Source organism: Protopterus annectens, chromosome 12.part0 (genome assembly GCF_019279795.1).
Source record: "Protopterus annectens isolate FY-2018-M chromosome 12.part0, PAN1.0, whole genome shotgun sequence".
NCBI classification, from domain to species: domain Eukaryota; kingdom Metazoa; phylum Chordata; order Ceratodontiformes; family Protopteridae; genus Protopterus; species Protopterus annectens.
Window position 1 is genome coordinate 571,766,595 of NC_056746.1, and position 20,906 is coordinate 571,787,500.

At 41.1% G+C, this 20,906-nt stretch overlaps 1 protein-coding gene across 1 annotated transcript; it reads right to left on the reverse strand.

Annotated features, from left to right (window-relative positions):
* Positions 1 to 1,614: 1,614 nt before the first annotated feature.
* Positions 1,615 to 20,601, reverse strand: LOC122816719 (parvalbumin beta-like). The gene is made up of 5 exons (XM_044089710.1): positions 20,503 to 20,601; positions 19,622 to 19,694; positions 17,463 to 17,595; positions 2,983 to 3,092; positions 1,615 to 1,954 (listed from the first exon to the last, which is right to left on the reverse strand). Exons 2-5 carry the CDS (start codon positions 19,686 to 19,688, stop codon positions 1,929 to 1,931), a joined length of 336 nt encoding a protein of 111 aa, XP_043945645.1. The 5' UTR covers positions 19,689 to 19,694; positions 20,503 to 20,601; the 3' UTR covers positions 1,615 to 1,928.
* Positions 20,602 to 20,906: the final 305 nt, after the last annotated feature.

Sequence of the window (20,906 nt, forward strand, 5' to 3'; positions counted from 1 at the left end):
TTTATCATGAGCTACAGGCATGGCAGCACTTGTAATGGGCCCAAGCACCATTCATGTGTAGCATATCTGAAGCACATGGCCTAGCACTTTCCCTGCATTCAGTATCACAATAATAATAGTGTAACCTTAATGCCAACATCAACGCCTTCCCATTAGAATGGCTTTAGATCTCCTGATGTTGACAGTGATAATGCCACTTTTATTACAAAATATAGGTGCTGTGTATGTTTGTGTGTGTGTTTATGTGTGCCACTTTGTGTGCATCATTGTGTGTGTGTGTGTGTGTATTTCTGTGTGCCACTTTGTGTGTGTGTGTGTGTGTGTGTGTGTGTGTGTGTGTGTGTGTGTGTGTGTGTGTGTGTGTGTATTTCTGTGTGCCACTTTGTGTGTATCTGTGTGTGTGTGTGTGTGTGTGTGTGTGTGTGTGTGTGTGTGTATGTCTGCCACTTTGTGTGTGTGTGTGTGTGTGTGTGTGTGTGTGTGTGTGTGTGTGTGTGTGTGTGTATTTGTGTGCCACTTTGTGTGTGTGTGTGTGTGTGTGTGTGTGTGTGTGTGTGTGTGTGTGTGTGTCTTACAGCAAAAAGTTATTACAACTTGCTTTTAAGTGTTGCCTATGGAAATGTGCTGACTAAAATATCTGGAAATTCCCAGCTCTTCATTGTTTAACTGAAACACTTTTTGCCATATGTAGACTGCTTCATTTGTAATTTTCCGTCTTCCATGAAATGCCAAGAGACATACTGATTAGTTTATTGAGATATTTTTATCTGATTAACTGCTTTGTTGAAATTACTGTAACCTCCTGTTTGGGGGGAGAGGTGATAATCTGAAATTTAGCACAGCTATAATATCTACTTAATTATTTAACTATACATGTACATATTTTGTAACTACTGCTATATACTACTACTCAGCACTGAAAATGGTATATCTTTAGACAACCCAATCAACAACCAGATAAATAAACATTTTAAGCCTTGGTGTTTACTTACAGTTACTGATATTCATTATTGCTTATCATTTGTCTTCTAACACGTTTTTCATATTTTCCAGGCATCTTGTTTATGAATTTATGGAAGGGGTTGCAGGCCAGCAGAAATATTTACAGTAATAACCACATGTTTAGCTGCTGAATTCCTGTTTACACATTTTAAGTACACCTGTTCTCAAAAATATTTTCTTCTTGAGGGTAAGGTTATGTAATTCTGACAGCTTTCAGCAATGTACTATAAACATATGTAGGTGGGACAAATATAACTGTGAAGGTGTGCAAGAGGTTAAAAGGAAAACTCAAATACAAAAACAAAATGTGAAGTCATTATTTTTAACTGATGTTTTGAAAAATGGTATTTACAATTAAAATACCAGTCAAAGCAGGGAAACAAAATGTACATTTACATATATCATACCCCTGCACTCCAGTTTTTGTGTGTGTGTGTGTGTGTGTGTGTGTGTGTGTGTGTGTGTGTGTGTGTGTGTGTCCCATTCCTGTTACATCTATTGCAGCCATCCTAATTGCTAGGAATTTAATATTAAATCATTATTGATCACTTTCTATTGAAACCATTGTAATTGCTAAGATTTTTAAACAATAAATCATTAATAATCACTCAGGACTTTTTTTCAGCTTTATTTATTTATACTCCAATCTCAACTTCGCACAGTGATTTGTGCATCTTCTATACAAATAGAGAGAAAATAAACATGGGTTGGAAGTGCACCTGCACATTGTGCGTATAATATGCATACGCCCGGACCTGGGCGGACATCATGACGGTACAGATCTCTATAAACATTCATTATAATGATGCAGGCAGGTAGACCAACACATCTGTTCGTAGAAGTTGAACAAATGAAGAGTAGTAATCTCTTGGAAGGACTGCATGGAGTTGAGCCGCAGTCTGCTCACCGCGTCTGGTTTTTCACATTTATGCTTTTACCAGAACTCTGAACTCTGCAAAAGAAACACAATATATATAGATAGTAACGATTAAAACTGTTCAGTAGTTACCACAACAGCCTTTTACCAGAACTTGATTAAGATGAGCTGGAATAAAGTCATTTCCAAACCCTTCAAAGACAGGCACAAACGTATCAGTGCGCATACGTCACCATACCGCAGGCCACATAGGAACTAATCAGCAAAGCAAAGGTGGTAATAAACAGTAACTACAACCTGTGCTGATAGTTCCTACTGACAACCCGGTGTTTAGTTGTATTTGATAGTTAATTCACCAGCTTTTTATCAGAACTTGATCAAATGAAGTGGAATTAAGAAGTACCCAGCAATTCATACTCACACACACGGAGCGCACGCATCACCAGATAAAATAAATCAAACCTTGTAAGAAACAATAATTACTACCTGGGCCAATAAAGTACTAACCCGCTGTTTGCTTGTGGTGGCATAACTGTAGTCTCATTAAAAAAACAGCACGGTGTACTTCAATGGTTTAACAACGTGCAAGCAAATATTGCAAATTTTAAGTAATGCAAACTACTTCAGCTGGGTCACGGCACACAAGTTAGAAGTTATAATATCGAGATACAATTACATAAAGTCATTTATTAATAGTCTCTCTTGCTGTGTTTCTTCGGGTCCCCAGGTAAGGTTTCCCACCAGCCGTGTGCCTGGCACTCAGCCCTGCAAGTAGCTGTAACCATCATAGGAGCATTACGAGCTCGCGGTTATAAATAGCGAAGAAACAGGCTTGCAGATGAGTCAGTTTTCTCCCAGGCTTCCAGCTTCCCAGCTATTAATTACGGAGTCTGTAATTCCAGGACTCATAAATAGGTTGGTGGCGTGCCGATTACACTTGCTGCAAAGGCAGATTCCCTGCACTGGCACTCCTTTCCAAGAATAGGGTGACTGAAGGGATATCACCCACGCCCGGTATGGCGTGCGTAAGGAGAGGAGTGCCCTTTAGCTAAGCTGCTTACCCATGTATATCTAAATACTTTTATGGAGCCAAGAACTCTTACCTTCTGCTCCGATTTTGCCGTCGCCGTCGGTATCCCCTGCTTGCAAGAATGACCTGGTTTCTTTATCAGTCAGAAGCCTTGCTGATGAGCTGAAGCTCTGCAAGAAACGTCTAGGAGAAGGAAAAAAAAACATGAACAGATACAAGTCGACTCAATTTAACTATTGGGTGCTTGGAATACACAAATAACACTCAACAGCAATGTGTGCTCCGTTGTTTACTCTGCTCCAGACTTAAATGCAGAAGTGAGAAACTGTATTTTCTATCACCAAATGCCAATGGTCTCGTCACAACCTCTTCCTCCACACACATTCTTGAATTCTGATACAGTTTTAGCTATACTGTTACCAGCAATATCTGTTTTGGTAGTGCCTCCCCCCAATTGACATTTTGCCTCGATTCTGGTAGGTTTTAGAGTCCTTAATTTGTGAAGAAGACTGGGTCTTTCGATTTTGGTCACAACCTAAGAACCCTGAGTAATTTGGGCTGTATTCAGGAACCAAAAAATCACTTCATTCAGATTTAAACGACTTTCAAATGCAATACATAGGCCATACAATAAAAAGGGAAAAGTAACTCAAACGTTTTAGAAAAATGAACTTTGCAGTTACCAACATAGCTCTCGACATTCCATAATAATTTACCAACAACTTCATACTAGTAAGCTCACAGGATGGTTAAATGTGCAGCTTTATACCCATGCGCAATCCTTTTGCATGACTTAATCTGATTCAGTACTATTTAACAAGAATATCAGTTAACAAATTCTTAACGACGAGTGTGACAGACCCTTTTATGTGGAAGTTTGAAGTGCAGGGGACATGGACTTTTTTCAGTTAAAAATGCCTAACAATGCGTGTGACAGACCCCTTCACGTGGAACTGTGGTGAACACGGACTTTTTAAGACCCAAACTTAGGAATGTTGCTTGTAATGAGGTACACTTGAAAGATATGCTTAAGAACACAAGACAATGCACCCACAATGTTTCATCAGTTCCAGCAGCTTCAGCTACACCCCCAGTAACTTGATGTGCAATGCAGGAGCAGGGCAGAAGCAGGGAAGACCTGGTTGTTTCAGATGTGTGAGAGACAGATACCAGTACCCTCCTCAGCTACCCCACCCCCATGTTTTATAGAAACCAATTAAGACAGCATGAACCAGCAGGGGTCTGGGGCGTGCAGCCCTCCACATGGGGGATTCAGAGGGGCTTGCCCCCCTGCTTATAGGAAGGGTAGGTGTGTGAGTTTGTTTTGTTGTGTTCCTGTGTGCTGTTTTGCTTTGTTGTAGTGTCGGGAGGTAGGTGTATTTGTATCTGTGGTGTAGTGTTTTGTTGATGTTCGTGGTTTTGAATTTCACGGTCTTGGTTTTGGGGTTTGTGAGTTTTTGGCTTTATAGTCACGAGATATAGAAATTAGATATTCCAGTATTTCAGGATTATAAAGTGAATATATATATATATATATATATATATATATATATATACTGGGCGGTATTGGGGGGGGGGCTTGTCCCCTGCAAAAACAAGAAAAAAAGAAAGTTTCATCAAGTGGCAGGTTCTGCTGGCTGTTTCAGCCTGTTAAACCGTCACTTCTTATTGCCCTTCTCTTTCTCTTTTTCTTTCTCTCCATTTTTACCTTCATATTTAATACAGTTCTGGGAAGATGTGTGTTAGATGACTGTTTACATTTCCAAATCAGTACTTCTCAAATGTTAGCAAGTCTCTAGTATTATAACAATTATGTATTTGGCTATGTCAATTTTTGTTACATCTTTTTAGAAAAGTTGTTGTACATGTATAATTATGATCTCATAAATGTTATGATCCTTCAAAATTGTGTAATTACAACCATAATGGAGCTTATCTCCTTGGATCTCCACTGAACAAAGGCAACTGTCTAGTACATATGTGTGTGTATGTCTATGGTCTCTTTCACTTTCAATGAAATTGGCCAATGGAGATTACATACATAGTGCGTTGCTTTTGCATTTTTGTATTATCCACTACGCATATTGCATTCCAGTAAAATTAAAGTTATGTACTCACCATGACTATGCATCTGTGTTGTCCATTTTCATTATTCCGCAACATATGGGTCTGAGATCTGACCCTTGGATCTAATTCAGCCAACCTCTTTAGATTCTTGGATCCAACTCTCGAGTTCCTCCCTTTACCCATAATGCCCCTTACTTTCCAGATTACCTCAGATCAAGTTTACCACTGTTAAATATGCCAGAAGGCATAAATACTTACAATAATAATTATAATTATAATGAAAAACATGACAGAGACAGAGTAGGAGCGCAAACTGGGAGCAATGGTTCCCATATACCTCACCAATTCTCTCCCAAAGGACAGGGACAGGAGGAAGGATGGTGGGGAGTTGAGGAAGAATGAAAATGGGCAACACAGATGTATAGTTATGGTGAGTATATAGCTTTAATATCTGATGTTGTCGTTTTCATTCATTCCTCAATGTATGAGACAGTCTTCAGCTACGATAATCTTAGGTGGCCCTCATGGCCTACCATGGCCTACCATGGCCTACCTTGGACCCAAAGGCAGCCCTGTTCCTGGATGTGATGTTCAACATGTAACGAGCAATAAAAGTATGGGAATTGGACCAAGTGGCTGCAGCACAAATGTCAGTGATTGGAATTGTCATTGTCATTGATTGAAGCTCTGACCCAAAAATCAGATAATGAACTGATGGATCTAGTCAATTGAGCCTTTGGAGAATTAGGTAAGGACAAACCTCTAAGAAAATATTCAAAAGAAATGCAATCTGTTTTACATTTAGCTAAGGTAACTTAAGATACTGTTTTTCCTAATTTGTTTTCAGCAAAGGAAACAAGCAGTTAATGAGTTTTTTGAAATTCTTTTGCTCTATGGAGGTAAAAATGAAGTTATCTATGCACATCTAAAAGATGTAGCATGTATTCTCCCTTATTGTCAAATTTTGGAGAGAAGACAGGTAAATTGATTACTTGATTCATGTTTGATTCAGAAACAACTTTTGGCAGGAAGGAAGGGTTTGTACATAATGTCACTCTGTCCTTGTGAAAAAAAAAATAAAGTGGTTTTGGAAAGAGTGCTTGGAGTTCAGAAACTTGCCTTGCTGATATAATGGCAACAAGAAATATTGTTTTCCAAGAGTGAAATTTCTGGTCTGACCTAGCCGAGGGTTCAAAGTGCAGTTGATTTAAAGTTTGGAACAAAACACTAAGATCCCTGGGTGGAGTAGGGTCTCTTATTGGAGGTCAAAGCAGAAGAGTATCCTTCAGAAAAGCTTTACAAATTTTAGAAGAAGCTAGGGGAAAGGCATTGCTTCCTATGGGGTAATTACAGATGGCTGCAAGCTGGACTTCAATGGTGAAGAAACTGGCATAGTCATGAAAAATTGAAGCCAGAAAATCCAGTATAGCAGGAACTGGAGCCGTGAAGGGATCTAGCTTTCTTTGTTCTGCCCAAAATGAAAATCTCTTCCATTTACTCTTGTAAATCATTCTGGTAGAAGGTCTTTGAGTTGAGAATAAAATCTGATGATCTGGAGAGGAAAGCCTCGACTGTCCAGCCATCACTGGAATTGGAGAGACCTTGCGGTTAACTTGAGGCCTTGAATGTCTGGATGAATCATTCTCAATGGGTGTGATAGGAGATGTGGACAGGAGTCCAGTGTCCAAGGTGGATATAGAAGATGAGACCATAGGAATTGGAACCACATCTGACAAGGCCAGAACCTTGCTCTTCAACTGTTGTACTTTCTGAAGAAATTTGGGTATTAGGGGAAGGGGAGGATAAGCATACAGAGGACTAGGGTGCCAGTCATGGACTAGAGCATCTCTGTGACTCACCCTGAGGGGAAATTAGGATAAAGAACCCGATGCACTTGTTGTTGAGAGGAGAGGCAAAGAGGTTACAGTAAGTTTGACCCCAGAGACAAAAAATCATTTCTGTCACTACAAGACTAAGAGACCACTCATGTGGCATCAGGATGGATCTGCTAAGCTTGTCGGCTAAGATGTTGGATTTCCCTGGAATGTGCATTGCTAGAAGAAAGCAGTTGGAGGAAATTTCCCACTGCCAGACTCTCATTGCTTCTTGGCAAAGGGGGTAAGATCTGATTCCCCCTGTTTGTTGATGTTCCAAACCACTGACATATTGTCTGCTTGGATAGCAATAATAACTAGAGGGAGAGAGTTCTGAAAGGCCTGCAACTCTAATAGGACCGGTCACATCTCTAAGACATTGATATGCAAATTGGTCTCTGCTGGGGACCATGTACCCTGAACAGTTTGCCCCAAGAAATGCCCTCCCATCCCAATTGAGAGGCATCCATGGTCAGCATGGCCTTTGTGAGAGGAAAGATAAATGGGTATCTCTGACAAAGCTTGTTGGACTGGATCCACCAAAGTAGGGAATCCTTGCAGGCTCACAAAATCTTCATAGGATACTTCAACAGATGTCAAATCATCGACCATTGTACTGACAAGGAATAACCAGTCTTCTAGAAGGATAGAGATGGTCTAGAATCTATCTGACATGTAATCTTAGGGGAAGAAGCCTGCTCTGAGATAAGAATGAGAACTGTCTGACTATGTACAGGTAAGTTCCTATAAACTCCAAGACTTGAGGATACTTCAACAGATGTCAAAGCATCGACCATTGTACTGACAGAGTCCATGAGAGAATCCTCATGTGAAAGTGAGTCATGGGTAATAGGGTGATCGCTGCAGCCATCAAACCTAAGGTTTGAATAACCAGTCTTGTAGAAGGATAGGGGTGGTCTAGAATCTATCTGACATGCAATCTTAGGGGATGAAGTCTCCTCTGAGATAAGAATGAGAACTGTCTGACTGTGTCCAGGTAAGAGCCTATAAACTCCAAGACTTGAACTGGTTGAAGATGGGACTTGAAAAGATTTACTGTGATCCCTATGAATGGACACAGTGGCATTAAGTAATCCCTGGCCTTCTCTAGAAGATGCTTGGTTGGTGCAGAAAGCAGCCAGTCATCTAAATAAGGAAACACTCTGAATCCATGCAGTCTGAGATGAGCTGCCACCACTTCCAGGCATTTGGTGAACATCCGCATGGCTGTGGTGAGAACAAGGGGCAGGGCTCTGAACTGGTAATGACTGGCTCCCAGCTGCAATCCCAGATACCTTTGAGAGTGCCTGTGTATTTTGATGTGATAGTATGCATCTTGAAGTTCTATAGAGCACATCCAGTTGTCCTTCTTTAGAAGAGGCAAAATGTACTGAACCATGACCATCCAGAACATGGAGTTCTTCATAAATTATTTTACATGACTGAGCTCTAAAAGAGGTCTCAGGTCCCCCTGATTTATTTGGCACTGAAATGAACCTTGAGTAAATTCTGGATCCTGCTGGGTTTGGTGGGACCTTTTGGATCACTCTCTTTTCTAGCAGCTTTTCAATTTCTAAGGCTGATAACTCCCTCTGATTGGATGGAACATCTGGGAGACATCTCTTTTGTGAAGAGTTTTACAAAAAGAGAATGAAGTGTCCTCTGAATATGATCCTTTGCATCCAGGAATCTCTTGTGATGGCGGTCCAGGCATTTGAATGCAAGGAAAAGTGCCCCTGATTTCCTCCAGAGAAGAACAGTTGGGAAACTTTCAGAACTGCTGAAAGGGCCTGTCTGAGAAAGAATCTGGACATCCTTGGTTCTGCAGACCCCCTCTGCTGCAAGGATGGTGTCTTCCATTACTATTTCCCCTTCTGCCTCTGTCAGAAAAATCCCCACCTGAGTTCTGAAAAGGTCCTTGAGGTTTTTGGAGCCACATCTTTTTACAACCACTCTGATTCCTACAGAAAGGTATTTGCGGGGTACAGAAACAGATTCCAATAGTAGACAAGGTCTTTCCATCTTGCTCACTACAGGAAAGTGTGTCTTTTACCGTGGGCCCAAACAGGGAAGATCTATTAAAAGGAGCATTAATGAAAGAGGATTTAATGGGCTCCTGTATACGGTCTCATCCAGGCATGTTTCCTTATTTCTATGCCTGAACCAGCAGCCCGTGAGAAACCTTCAGCAGTGAGAGATATTATCCTCATGGATACACTGGATATAGCTTGTAGAGTGGCCAGTTGGAAGGAGTATGTTTTCTCTTCCTCTGCCGATATGGTTCCTGAAGTAGACAGAGTTCCTTGATTAAGTCCCCTGTGTAATCTAGTAAAATGTGCCAGGTAGCTGAGCAACTGCAAGGCAAAGGTTGTCAAAGCATAAACACTCTTTCCAAATCTGTCAAATTCCCTGGACTTTCTGTTAGGAGGGTGGATAGAGGAATTCTGTTCTGCTAGTTCCTTTCTGGTGGCTGCTGCTGCCATAACCAGAGCATCTACATGAATTCCCTTACTCCAATACTGCCTGTCTTTGTAGTATCCTAGAATTTTGTCCAGTCGGCGAGGAATAGGTTCCATGGTATTCAGTTCCTTCCATGCCCAGCAGGAGACAAGGTCTATAAGGTCATCCTCCAGGGGGGTGACCCAAGACATAGACAGGATGGATCTGAAGGCTCCCAGAAACACCAGTTCCTCTTGGAAAGGGCTTTGGGAGGCCCAACCACCTTTTTGGTGCAGGATCTCTAAAATGTCTCAGAAGGAGACATCCACAGGTGGGGACCTAGGTTACCCTTCCCCCTCATCAAAATCAGTATCCTCAGTTAAAGATTTCTGAGGGGATTCTAAGTGCCTTTTCATGTACATTCTCTTCTGGTGAACCTCTTTGGTGGCATGCTCTGGAGAGGTATCGGAAGAGACAGGGAGGTCAGAAGAGAAATGGTCTGGGAACTCTTACAGGCTGGCTGTCCCTGTGGAGAAGGGTAATGAGACTTAGAACTCAAATCTGTTGGGGGGAAGGGTATAGGATCCAAGGAAGTGAGAGTAGAAGATTCCGTGGGATGGGAGAAAACCCTCTCCACTACCTCAAAGGCAGAGTGTCCACAAGAAGTAGAAACCAACTTCACTGGAGCAGAAGCTCTCAGCTCAGCCAGTTCTCCTCCCCTCCCAGATCTCTGCACTGAGCAGGGAGTCAGACCCATGCTGTTCAGTGCCGAGGCTCTTAGGGGAAGCAATGGCTCTGAAAACTTCTGAGTCAAAGTTAAACTCCCCAGATCAGGCACAGATATTTCGGCTCTGAGATTCATCCTACTCAGTGGGATCGGTGCTGAATGCATCAAGGATAAAGTCAGATCCAAAGAAGAAGGTGGTATCCTTGGATCTGACACTTCAGCTCTCAGCACTGTCATATCCAATGGCTCTGAAACTATGGGTCAGACTGGAGAAGGAGTTACAATGGTGTGTGAAGGTGGTTGAAGGCTCATGGATCTGATGGGAGATGGAGACGGCAACACCCCCATTTGGATTTATGCTGTAAGACATTTCCTCATCATCCTGTTCATACCTGCCTTGGAAAGACTATGGGAGTACCTGAGTGAGGAAGTTGTGGAAGGAGGGTGGGAGGTGGAGACCTAAGTGTCGACCTAAGTCTTAAAGACACTGGTTTCAGGGTGCTGGATCCAAGGAAACTTAACCACATACTTTGTCGGATCTGAAGGTGTCAGATTTGACACTTTTTTGGCCTTGGAGGGTAGCTCTGAATTCAGAGCAGGTGCAGCAGATTGCATAGGAGAGTGCTTCCTGTGTTCCCTGGGCTCAAATGACCTTTGTTTTTTGCAGGAGTTTCAGCCCCAGAAGTAGAAGCAGTGGGGGAAGACAAAGTTGGCAAAAGGCCCTTCAGGACCAACTTATTCTACCTATCACTGATTGCCCTCAAGTTAATGCTGGCACAGATCTCACAAGACACCTGCAAGTGAGAAGGACCTAAACAATACACACACCTCCAAACTCTGGATCCCACCCAGTTCGGGTTTGTGAAAGGCAGATCATGCCTCCTGAACCTGATCGACTTTTTTGAGGCAGTCACCAAAGCCGTGGATGAGGGTAAGGTGGTTCACACAGCCTATCTTGACCTCGCCAAGGCTTTCGACACCAACCCCATTCTGGAATTATAGCTAAACTCACTAAACTAGGTATAAATCCCTACATTACAAGATGGGTTGCAACTGGCTCACTGACAGAACCCACACTGTAAAAGTTGCAGACTCCAAATCTGACCTCAAAGCAGTGACAAGTGGAGCACCACAGGGATCCATCCTGGGACCTCTCCTATTTGGTATCTACTTTTCTGAAGTACAGGCTAACACAGAAGGCCTCTGGCTAACGAAGTTTGCAGATGACTGCAAACTAGGTGTCATAGTCAGGTCCCCAAATGATGTGGACATCCTACAGAAGGGCCTCACTGAGACAGATGCCTAGTGTCAGAGCCATGGCCTCAAGCTCAATGCCAAAAAATGCAGTGTCATCCCCTTTGGTAAAAACTCTGTACCCATGAACTACCACATAGGCAGCAATCTACTTAACACTGAATGCGTGATGAGACATTGGGACCCAGGTGGACAGTAGTCTCTCCTTTGACAGTCAGGAAGTCCTTCTACGTGCTACACCTCATCATAAAAGGGTTCTCATCTAGGAAAAAAGAGGTCATTCTTCCCCTCTACTCATCACTCATTAGACCCATTATAGAGTACAACGTCCCTTTTGGAATGTACCTCACAAGACATCTGCAGCAGCTGGAAAGGCCACAGAAGTACCTCACAAAGAGGATTACTGGCCTCAAACAAATGCCCAACACTGACCGCCTCAAAAAACTCCAGCTTTACTCCGTAGCATATCACCTACTCTGAGGTGATCTCTGCCTAACACAAAAAGCTATGTCAAACCCAGAGCTGTTGGACATGCTACACCTAAAGAAATCCCAATCCCTCCGAGCTACATGCTCTAGGGACCTAAGCCTTGTCACCACAATAAACAGGACATGCTGGATGGATAGATTCCTGTCCCAGAGACTTCCTATACTCTGGAACAAGCTACCCATGTATGTCAAGCAAAGTTCTTCATTAGCACTCTTCAAGAAAAATCTTGATGAGTGGATGGGAAATAGGAAATACACCCCGGGGATCACTTCTGTGTCTCTGCTGGACAGTGGCACAGGAAAATAACTTTCTTGGGTGGCGTAAGCTATGGAACCTTGCTGGCTAGACTTATGTAGGCCCTTGGGCCGATAGCCTAGTACCTACCTATGAACCTATGAACTCCCTGTGGGCATTAGAGTTGGGTATCTTATGCACACAGGAAGTGCACTTTTTAAATCCGGTAGACTTGTCTACCATACCAATGACCAAACAGTAACCAACAATGGTAATTAAGAAAAAAGTGATTATATATATATATTTAAGAAAATGAAGCAAGGGAAATATAAACATTAACTACCAACAATGGTAGAAAGAATACCTAAAAGTTATAGAAAGAAGGTCTAGTACTAACAATGGTATAAAAAGTTACCTAAACTTTATCTCAAAGATAAAGAAGAGTAAAGGGAGGAAGGCTAAATAGATATGAATAGTAAATAAAAAGAGTAGTGGAAACTTTCGGCTTTTCCCGGTTAGGGGTCACCACAGCAGAACTCCAATCTGCTCATGATTGGCAGTGGATTTTTACGGTGCCGAGTTGCCAGCCCGACGCCCAACCTTCAACGAAGGCACACCCATTTACGCTCACACCTACCTGCATGTCTTTAATGTCACTCGACCACGGGGAGGACATGCAGACTCCACACAGAAGGCGCTCCAGCCGAGAATCAAATGGTAGAACCTCTTGCTGTGAGGCGACAACGATAACCACTGCACCACCGAGGCTGCAAAAGGAGTAGTGGAACAATAAATTCTAATTTTTCTCACAATACCAAAAAGGCACCCTAGAGCTCGAGAGACTGCAATCCCAGCCGAATCTAATGAATTGTTAGAGCAGCAAAGGAGATCTGAGATCTGAGGTAATCTGGCAAGTAAGAGGTATTACAGCCCCCCACACCCCCTGCTAAATATATATTCCACCTCCAAGATCACACTACAGTGAGGAGAGGGCAAATATCCCATTCTTCACTGTACCGCAATCTCAGTAAAAGCACTTTGAGGTCCGGTACGTACGATATTATGAGTGTTTGCAATTTGTGCGATTCGCTCATATGATATAGACCCACTGAGCTCATACCCCCTACCTTCAGATTTGGGGATGTTTTTTCCAGGCACCCATAAGATCAGCTTCTGCTTACTATATTTCAAAGGCTTCCTGTGTAATTTAAGATAGCTATGGCACACTCACTTCAGGCTGTATTGTAGCGAAGTATAAACTCACCTTGTGACTAATTACATACTTATTAGTAGATTTTTACTGGATTTATATTTTACTAAGTACTATAAATATTGTGTTTTGCATGCATGTAAATCAAACATGAGTTGTGCCCTAGCTCCCTTCATATCTAATACTTCCCTAGAAACAATCTTATTAAATTGTGTTCACTTCAGATAACACCTTACCTTCATAGGATTATAAGCTCATTATGAGAATGTTTTTTTATAAATTCTGTACTTCTTCTTGCTATATGCTAATTTCAATTCACATTTGGAACAACATCATTACAATAATGTCTGCAATTGTTTATTTAAACTCAGTTTTGTGCTATGTCTTGATGAATATATTTAGCAAATCTGTGTCTGTGTGAGTCCATCACTGAGTTTTTCCCCTCAGCCCCTTCTATAAAAGGAATGCTCTCCAATAGAACTAATTCTGTTAACAAAGCATTAAGCAGTAACAAATTTAGCAGCCACCTGAAAGCCTCACTGGACCTTTGACAGACTCATTAGAATTTTCTAGCATAAACAGTATTTCTTTGCTTTGAATCTTACAAATTCTATAAAAGGCACACTGCATGCAAAGAGGGTGGAATCATAGCTGGCTTTAGGCACCAGCGAACTCTGTGATCGTTGGGGGCCCCCAACCACAGCAAGTTACCTTATGTTGATATTTTGCAAAATGTTTATCAAACTAATAAAAGGTAGTACAGCAATCTTGTATGCCTTATGAACGAGGTGGGTAGTAACTCTTGTTTATATCTCCTTTCAAATTCAAAGATATCTCTGGTTATAGTAACAGTGTTTTATCAAGGAACAGGCTTCACAATTCCATTAAATATTTTACCACTCACATATTGCCTCTGGCTTAGTTAAATCCTGCTTGGTGAATATTCTCTCCACTAAAACCAACAACATAGCCAGCTATAGGTACCTGCAACACCTGTGGATGCAAGTGGGCCCTTTAATCATCCTTGACTGTGTGGGGCCCCACAAAAGAAGCTTATGGTTAGGAAAAAATGAGGAAAATGTATTAATGTCCTGATTATGCTCTTTAAGCTGAACAGAGCTGTGGTATGACCCTGTTAGGCTAAAACTGATAATGAACATAAGCAAGGAAAGCAGTAGATAGATCAATAGGTTAGAATGAATGATTTTAGTGCAAACCTTGTATTTTAGGATTAGCTGATGCTTCTGATCTTCAGGGATTTTTTTTTTCAGGTAGTTTTATAAATACGGAAGAACTCCAGATTCTATAACTCAACTTCTTTGCAGAAGAATTCAGCACAATACCAAAAGTAATAGCAGAATAAAGGCTCAAAATTAGGAACACATTTTAAATATTAATCTAAGTCACTTAAAAAAGTTAATAAAATAGCACCCTTAGCATCAACATGCATTATTTGGGCAATAAGAAGTGTAAACCTCTAATGCCTGGAATTATTGGCTGTCTGTATTCCTGAATGATTAATTAGCAAATCAAACTTTTAATGAAGGACAGAGCAAAATTATGAGCAAAATCAGGGAAGGTCGGTGAAATCAGAGACAAGTCGCAGGTATGCATTACTCCTCGCAGAGGTAAATAAAAGAGATTTATCCCTGCTGCAGTTTGAAAACTGTTACACAGCAGTCACTGATCTGGTGTGGCAGTACCAGTGTTGCACAATGTATTGCTATTTGCTGAAATTAGTACAAAACTGGTATTGCTATGGCTTGTGTGTGTGCTTGTAAAAAATATCACTGATTTTGTTTATCTCTGCATATACCCAATAATGCCAGGACACATACATTATTCTTCTGGGTATCAGTGAAAAATGTTGCTAACAAGTAATTATATTTCAAAAGTAATGCATAAAATATGTCAACAGAACATTCAGACATTTCAGTCTTCAAGGAATCTGGTGGCCCCCACTACCAAGTCTGTATAAATTGATAAAGGGGGCTCCCTTGACTGTGTGAGGGCCCCACAAAAGCTGTTGCTGGTTGATGAAAAATGAGAACAAATGTATTAATTTTCTGATTATGCTCTTTAACCACAACACAGCTGACCTTGTTAGAATAAAGATGATAATGCCCTCTGCTCTCAACTATTCCCATTCTAAAATCAGCCCTGCTCAGATGTGTGTACAGAAAGCTGCTGTAAGTTATGGGGGGGGGGGGGTTGTGGTTACTTCTTTAACTTTCATTACAGTCAAACCATAGAGGTGTGCACATGAGGTCATTACAGCTTTTGTTTAGGCCGAGGACAGTGTGGTCATTGTTTCTTTTACTTTTCTCACAGACCTCAGAGGTGTAGAAAGAAGGTTGATATAGCTTGTTTAAGGGCAGTGTACTGTCTAGCAGCATCAAAGTAATATGTATTACTGTAATCTTTATTTTTTCAGTTTCACATCAGGCACGTTTACAGGTAGCTGCCTTTGATGGTTAGGGTTGAGGAGTGAGGAGGCATGTTATATATATGTATGTCAGCGCTCACTTGAAACACATGCCTGTGGCAATTTGAACATCTGCTTTCATCCCAGTCTAACACCAGAGGGATGCATAGGCAGTGACTGTTTTTTTTTGGGGGGGTGGGTTAGGGAGGTAGGCCATATTCCCAGATTGGACCTCTGCATCCAGACAACAAATGGCTTCTTAGTTTGTTGTGAGCTACTGTTTTATCATCTTTGAATATTAAGCCTTGGGCACAACTTATGTTTTCCTTGAACGAAAAAAAAGGACTGAAATTCTTTTCTTACTCATGGTTTTTGGTTAAGACACCACTAGATTAAAAGGTTGGGAAATGCTCTAAAATGCATCCCAGAGCATATATAACCCTATGGCTTCTTGGGCCCTGGCTTATCTGGGTTATTTCCTGAATGGTTATTACTGTGTTATCTTGGTCAGGAAAGATGTGCTGAAAGGATGCAAGGAAAACGTAAGCTGAACAGCAACACTGAATTTCTTTCCTTAATCATAATTTCTGTATAAGCCTTCATTGGATAAAAAGATTACGTAAAAATACAGACAGCATTTCACCTAATGGGTGAACATAGTGTGATACATAGGCCTGTTGTACTGTAAGAGCATTGTAGCTATAGGTCAGTCTGTATAACCTAACAGTTTGCAGTATGAACAAAAAGATTGCTTTGGAGGGGTGGCAGTGACATGATACTTTGACAGAAGTTCCTAGGGGGGCCCCAAACATAACATTTGCTGGGGGCCCCCAAAATGCTAACAGCGGCCCTGAGTGGAATGAAAATTATCGCATCCAAGTCAGAAGTCATTACTCAGAAAGGACTGCATTACTCACTACGGGTGAAAGAGGGAGAACCTACCTCACGTGGAGAAATTTAAGTATGTTGGGAACTTGTTCAGAGGTGAAGGTAAAATGGATTGGAAGACTGACCCTCAAACTGCAGTGGTAGCAATACTGTAGACATGGACCGTGGTGGTGAAACCAATGCTTACTCATAGGAAGATGTTATCAGTTTATCAGTCAGTCTACATCCCTGTCCTCTCTTATGGTCAGCAATTTTGGGTACTGAGGGAAAGAATGAGAAGGTGGTCAGAACTAATAGAAATGAGGTAGCTTCACAAGGTAGCTGGACTCACACACCTTAACAGAATAAAGAGCTCAGCCATCTGGAAGGACCTTGCAGTATAGCCACTATTCCTTCATGTTAAACGGAGTCAGTGGAGGTTGTCTGGGTACCTTGTGAGGATTCTTCCTGGACCATTTTCACAAAGATCTACTAAGAACATTCCAGTGGGAGGAGGTCTGGGCCAGACAAAGGACACCTTGGAAGATATATATCCCTCAGCTCATATGGGAATGCTTGGTGATACAACAGAATAACCTGGAGACTGTTACTTCCCGTACTCTACTCAGCTTGTATGGGAATACCTGGGGATCACAAAGGATAACTTAGACACCGTTACTGGGGATAGGGAACTTCTCCTATCCTACTCAGCTTGTATGGGAATACCTGGGGATCACACAGGATAACTTGAAGACTGTTATTGGGGATAGTTAACTTATCCTATCCTACGCAGCTTGCCACCACTACAAGACTCACCAAGACAAGTACTTTAGAAACCAGTGATAATGATATTATGGATTAGAGCTCATTTTGGGAACTATAACAGATGAAAACATGATATTTAATTGCTGAATGCACTTCAGACTAGGAATAAGTTTGCAAGGTACAGTAATTGTTAAAATCTTACTTGAGTTCATCTTCCTCAATGAAGCCACTTTTGTCCTGGTCAAGGATGGCAAAAGCTTCCGTCACCTCTTCATCATTCTTTCCGGTGAGTCCACACTGCATGAAGAAGTTCTTGTAGTTAAAGCTATCAGCAGCTGAAAAACAATAGCTTACTGTCAGCTTAGCTGAACTCCTCCACCAAAAATTTGTGAGAAGATTGTGTGTAACTTCAAAGCACAGTTTTCAACTTATTTTCTCAAGAATCAGGGACAAAATAAAAAACGAGAGAGAAAGGCTCAAACTGAGGACAATGTTTAGATATTACTCCAATTCACCTAGAAAGTTAATAAAAAATGGATTTTGCATCAACATGCCTTTTATAAAGAATAATAATTATAACACTTGTATATCTGTCATTATTGAATTCTTGGAATCCTCAATGATTTACCAAACAATTCAAAGCTTTAAAAGGAAAAGGGCAAACATATGATGCAGTCAGGGATGTTCTACAAAATCAGGGATAGTTGAGATCTGTGCTTCAAAGTAACCGAAAGAACTGCAAAACAAGTATTTTCTCTGCAGTCATATATTATTAACATTTCCCCCCTTAGTCTCTGCTCTACAGGACAAAATCCATTTTCCTTTCATAGCCCCTAATGGTGCTTTTTAAGCACAAATAATTAACAATTTAGTATAATTTTAGCCCATTTATAAACATTTGTACACATTTTCCTTCACAAGTCTGATCTTGCTCGTACATTGTTTTGACATAATTTCACATATTTTGGTGAGGAAAACATTAATATATATTCTTTATTTACAAACAGGAAAACAACTTATTGAAATAGGCAACAAGTCCTAGCAAATTCTTAAAATACCTGTACATTATGACTATCAAGAAACAGTTCAAAGCAGGGACCCAGTGTCCAAAAATGGTATAGGGATCTGTATGTTTTTTTTCCAGCAGGTTGGCTATCAAAAGGACTTTGTCCAGGCAGAAAGGGTGATGCAGTGTTCCCAGCTACCCTTAACAGTGTCACTCTGCAATGCTTTTGGGGTGGGTGGTACACAGACTTGGCTATGAGGGCTAATGAAGTGTGGTCCTTGGTTACAGTTGAGCTCTAGTCCATACCTCTCAACTTCTTAGCACAAGAATCAGGGATGAAGCCATAAATATGGAGGTGGAGCAAAGGCCCCAAAATACAAGGAACAGTTTTTAAAAATTGTTCTTAGAAGTTTAGAAAATTGTTATAATAACAGATTTTGCTTTAAAGTGTGTTTTCTGAAGGTTGTGAAGTTTAAAACTCAAATATCTGTCATTATTTAGTGACCTCAGTCCTCAATGATTTGCCAGAAAACCAACAATTTTACGCGGCACAGATCAAAAATATACGTCAAAAATCCGGACATTCTATGAAATTCTGAACAGTTAGGAGATAGGCTTAGTGCTCTGTAGCAATGCAAATGCAGTGATTGTTAAAACTACAATATCAGAGAAACAGAAAAAGAATTACAGCATCTGTGGGTATCGCATGGGGCAAAGGTTTGCTGAAGACACTTTACTGATGCACTCTTGGATCCTCCATCACTGCGTCAAACTCACTTGCACACCAAGTTTCTGGACTTTATTACACAGAACGGCTTTCTCTTTCTAAAAGGGTAAACAGCAAACCAATTCAACTCCATTATAAAACGTTACTTCTTAATAGATTTCGGACCTGGTCTTGCCGGGTGCGGTAAATCTGACCCCCCCCCCCCCCTCCAAACACACACACACACACACACACACACACACACACCGTAATACCTCTCGACCTCTTAGCACAATAAATATGGACAAAGCTTAAAATAATAAGTGGACAAAGCCCCCGAAATAGGGACATATTTTAAATAGTGTTCTTATGAGCAAAGAAAGTTGCTAGAATAACATCATTTGTGCTAGCGTGCATTTTCTGGAGCATTGAGAAGTCCGAAATTTAACTGTGTGTCATTATTTTGTGACTTCGGTCCTCAGTGATTTGCTAGAAAACCACGATTTTTTGAGGAATAGACCGAAAATATGAGGCAATAATCTGGACTTTCTGTGAAAATCTGTCTAAAGGAGAGGTATGCTCTTACTAGAACAATAAACCTTCCCGCCCCCAATCCCTCCTACTTAATGTGTGTTCCGTGCCTTCTTACCTTGGCACGCGCACAGAGCAGCGGTAATGTCAGCAGCAGCAAGCAGCTCAGTCATGGACCTGGGCATGATGACCTGTAAAAACATGACATGCTAATTAGTTGAGGTCAGCATTTGCAAAGTATACAGAGCATCATTGTTTCCAAATTATCACGCACTACTGCAAACAACAGAAAGAGCACTTACACAGCACCACAGAATTTGGCATTTATATTGCAAATTATGCCTCGAATGAAGAACTGCTAGTCAATCCCTCCTACTGATCCAGCTAAAAATGCTGGGTAATTTACAAATATCATCCCGAATGCTGCATTACTTAAGAATCTCTTTCTGAAAAAAAAGTTACAGGCAAGGAGCATTAAATCACAATTAATAGAGTTGAGGCAGGGAGCATGACTAATAGCTCAGGTCATACCTCTCAGCCTTTTAGAGCAAGAAATCTGGGCAACGCTGTAAGTAATGGGGGACAAAGGCCCAAACATAGGGACAGTTTTTAAATATCGCTCTATCAAACATAGAAAGTTGATAGACAGGTTATGCATTAGCATGCATTTTTAAAGGGTATGAAGTCTGAAACTCAAATCCTTCTCATGCTTTTATAATTTCACTTCTCAATGTTTTGCCAGTGATTTGCCAGAAAAACAAAATATTATGAGGAACAGACCAAAATATGAGGCAAAAGTCTGAACATTATGCGAAAATCTGTACAGTTGAGAGGTATTGCTCAGATGTAAGACGCATTCTGTGCTGACAAGTATAACACTGATTGAAGATAATCATTATAGTGTTGCAGTAAATGATGCTTAACACAAAGGTCGTTAAAGGTCCTCATTGTCCCCCAAACATGCAAACGAGCGATGCTGTATCGTGGTGGAACACTTACCTCTGAGGGATTGTAGCTTGGCCAGACGACGGGAGAATGGGAATAGAACAACCGCTAAGCGTGTATGGGCAGCTCTCCTTTTATATGTTTTATATCGCATCCCATATACAGATGTAGTGCTCGTCACTAACAGTTCTGGTGTCGTATGAACTTGCATAACTTAATCGACTAGGTGAACTATTTTTGTCATCGGGAAATTGTATTTGCAACAGAAACAAACAAGGCACCGTGTGTCTGGGAAGCGGTTGATGACAGAACTTTTCTTGACTTAAGATGAAGTGCAAGCTCCTTTAGCACCTCTGGTTATAGTAAAACATGTCCATCATTTGTTATTGTGCTCTTGAAAAAATAAGGTTATATTATTAATACAACTTCAGCCTGATGAGAACTACGTAATGTTGAGA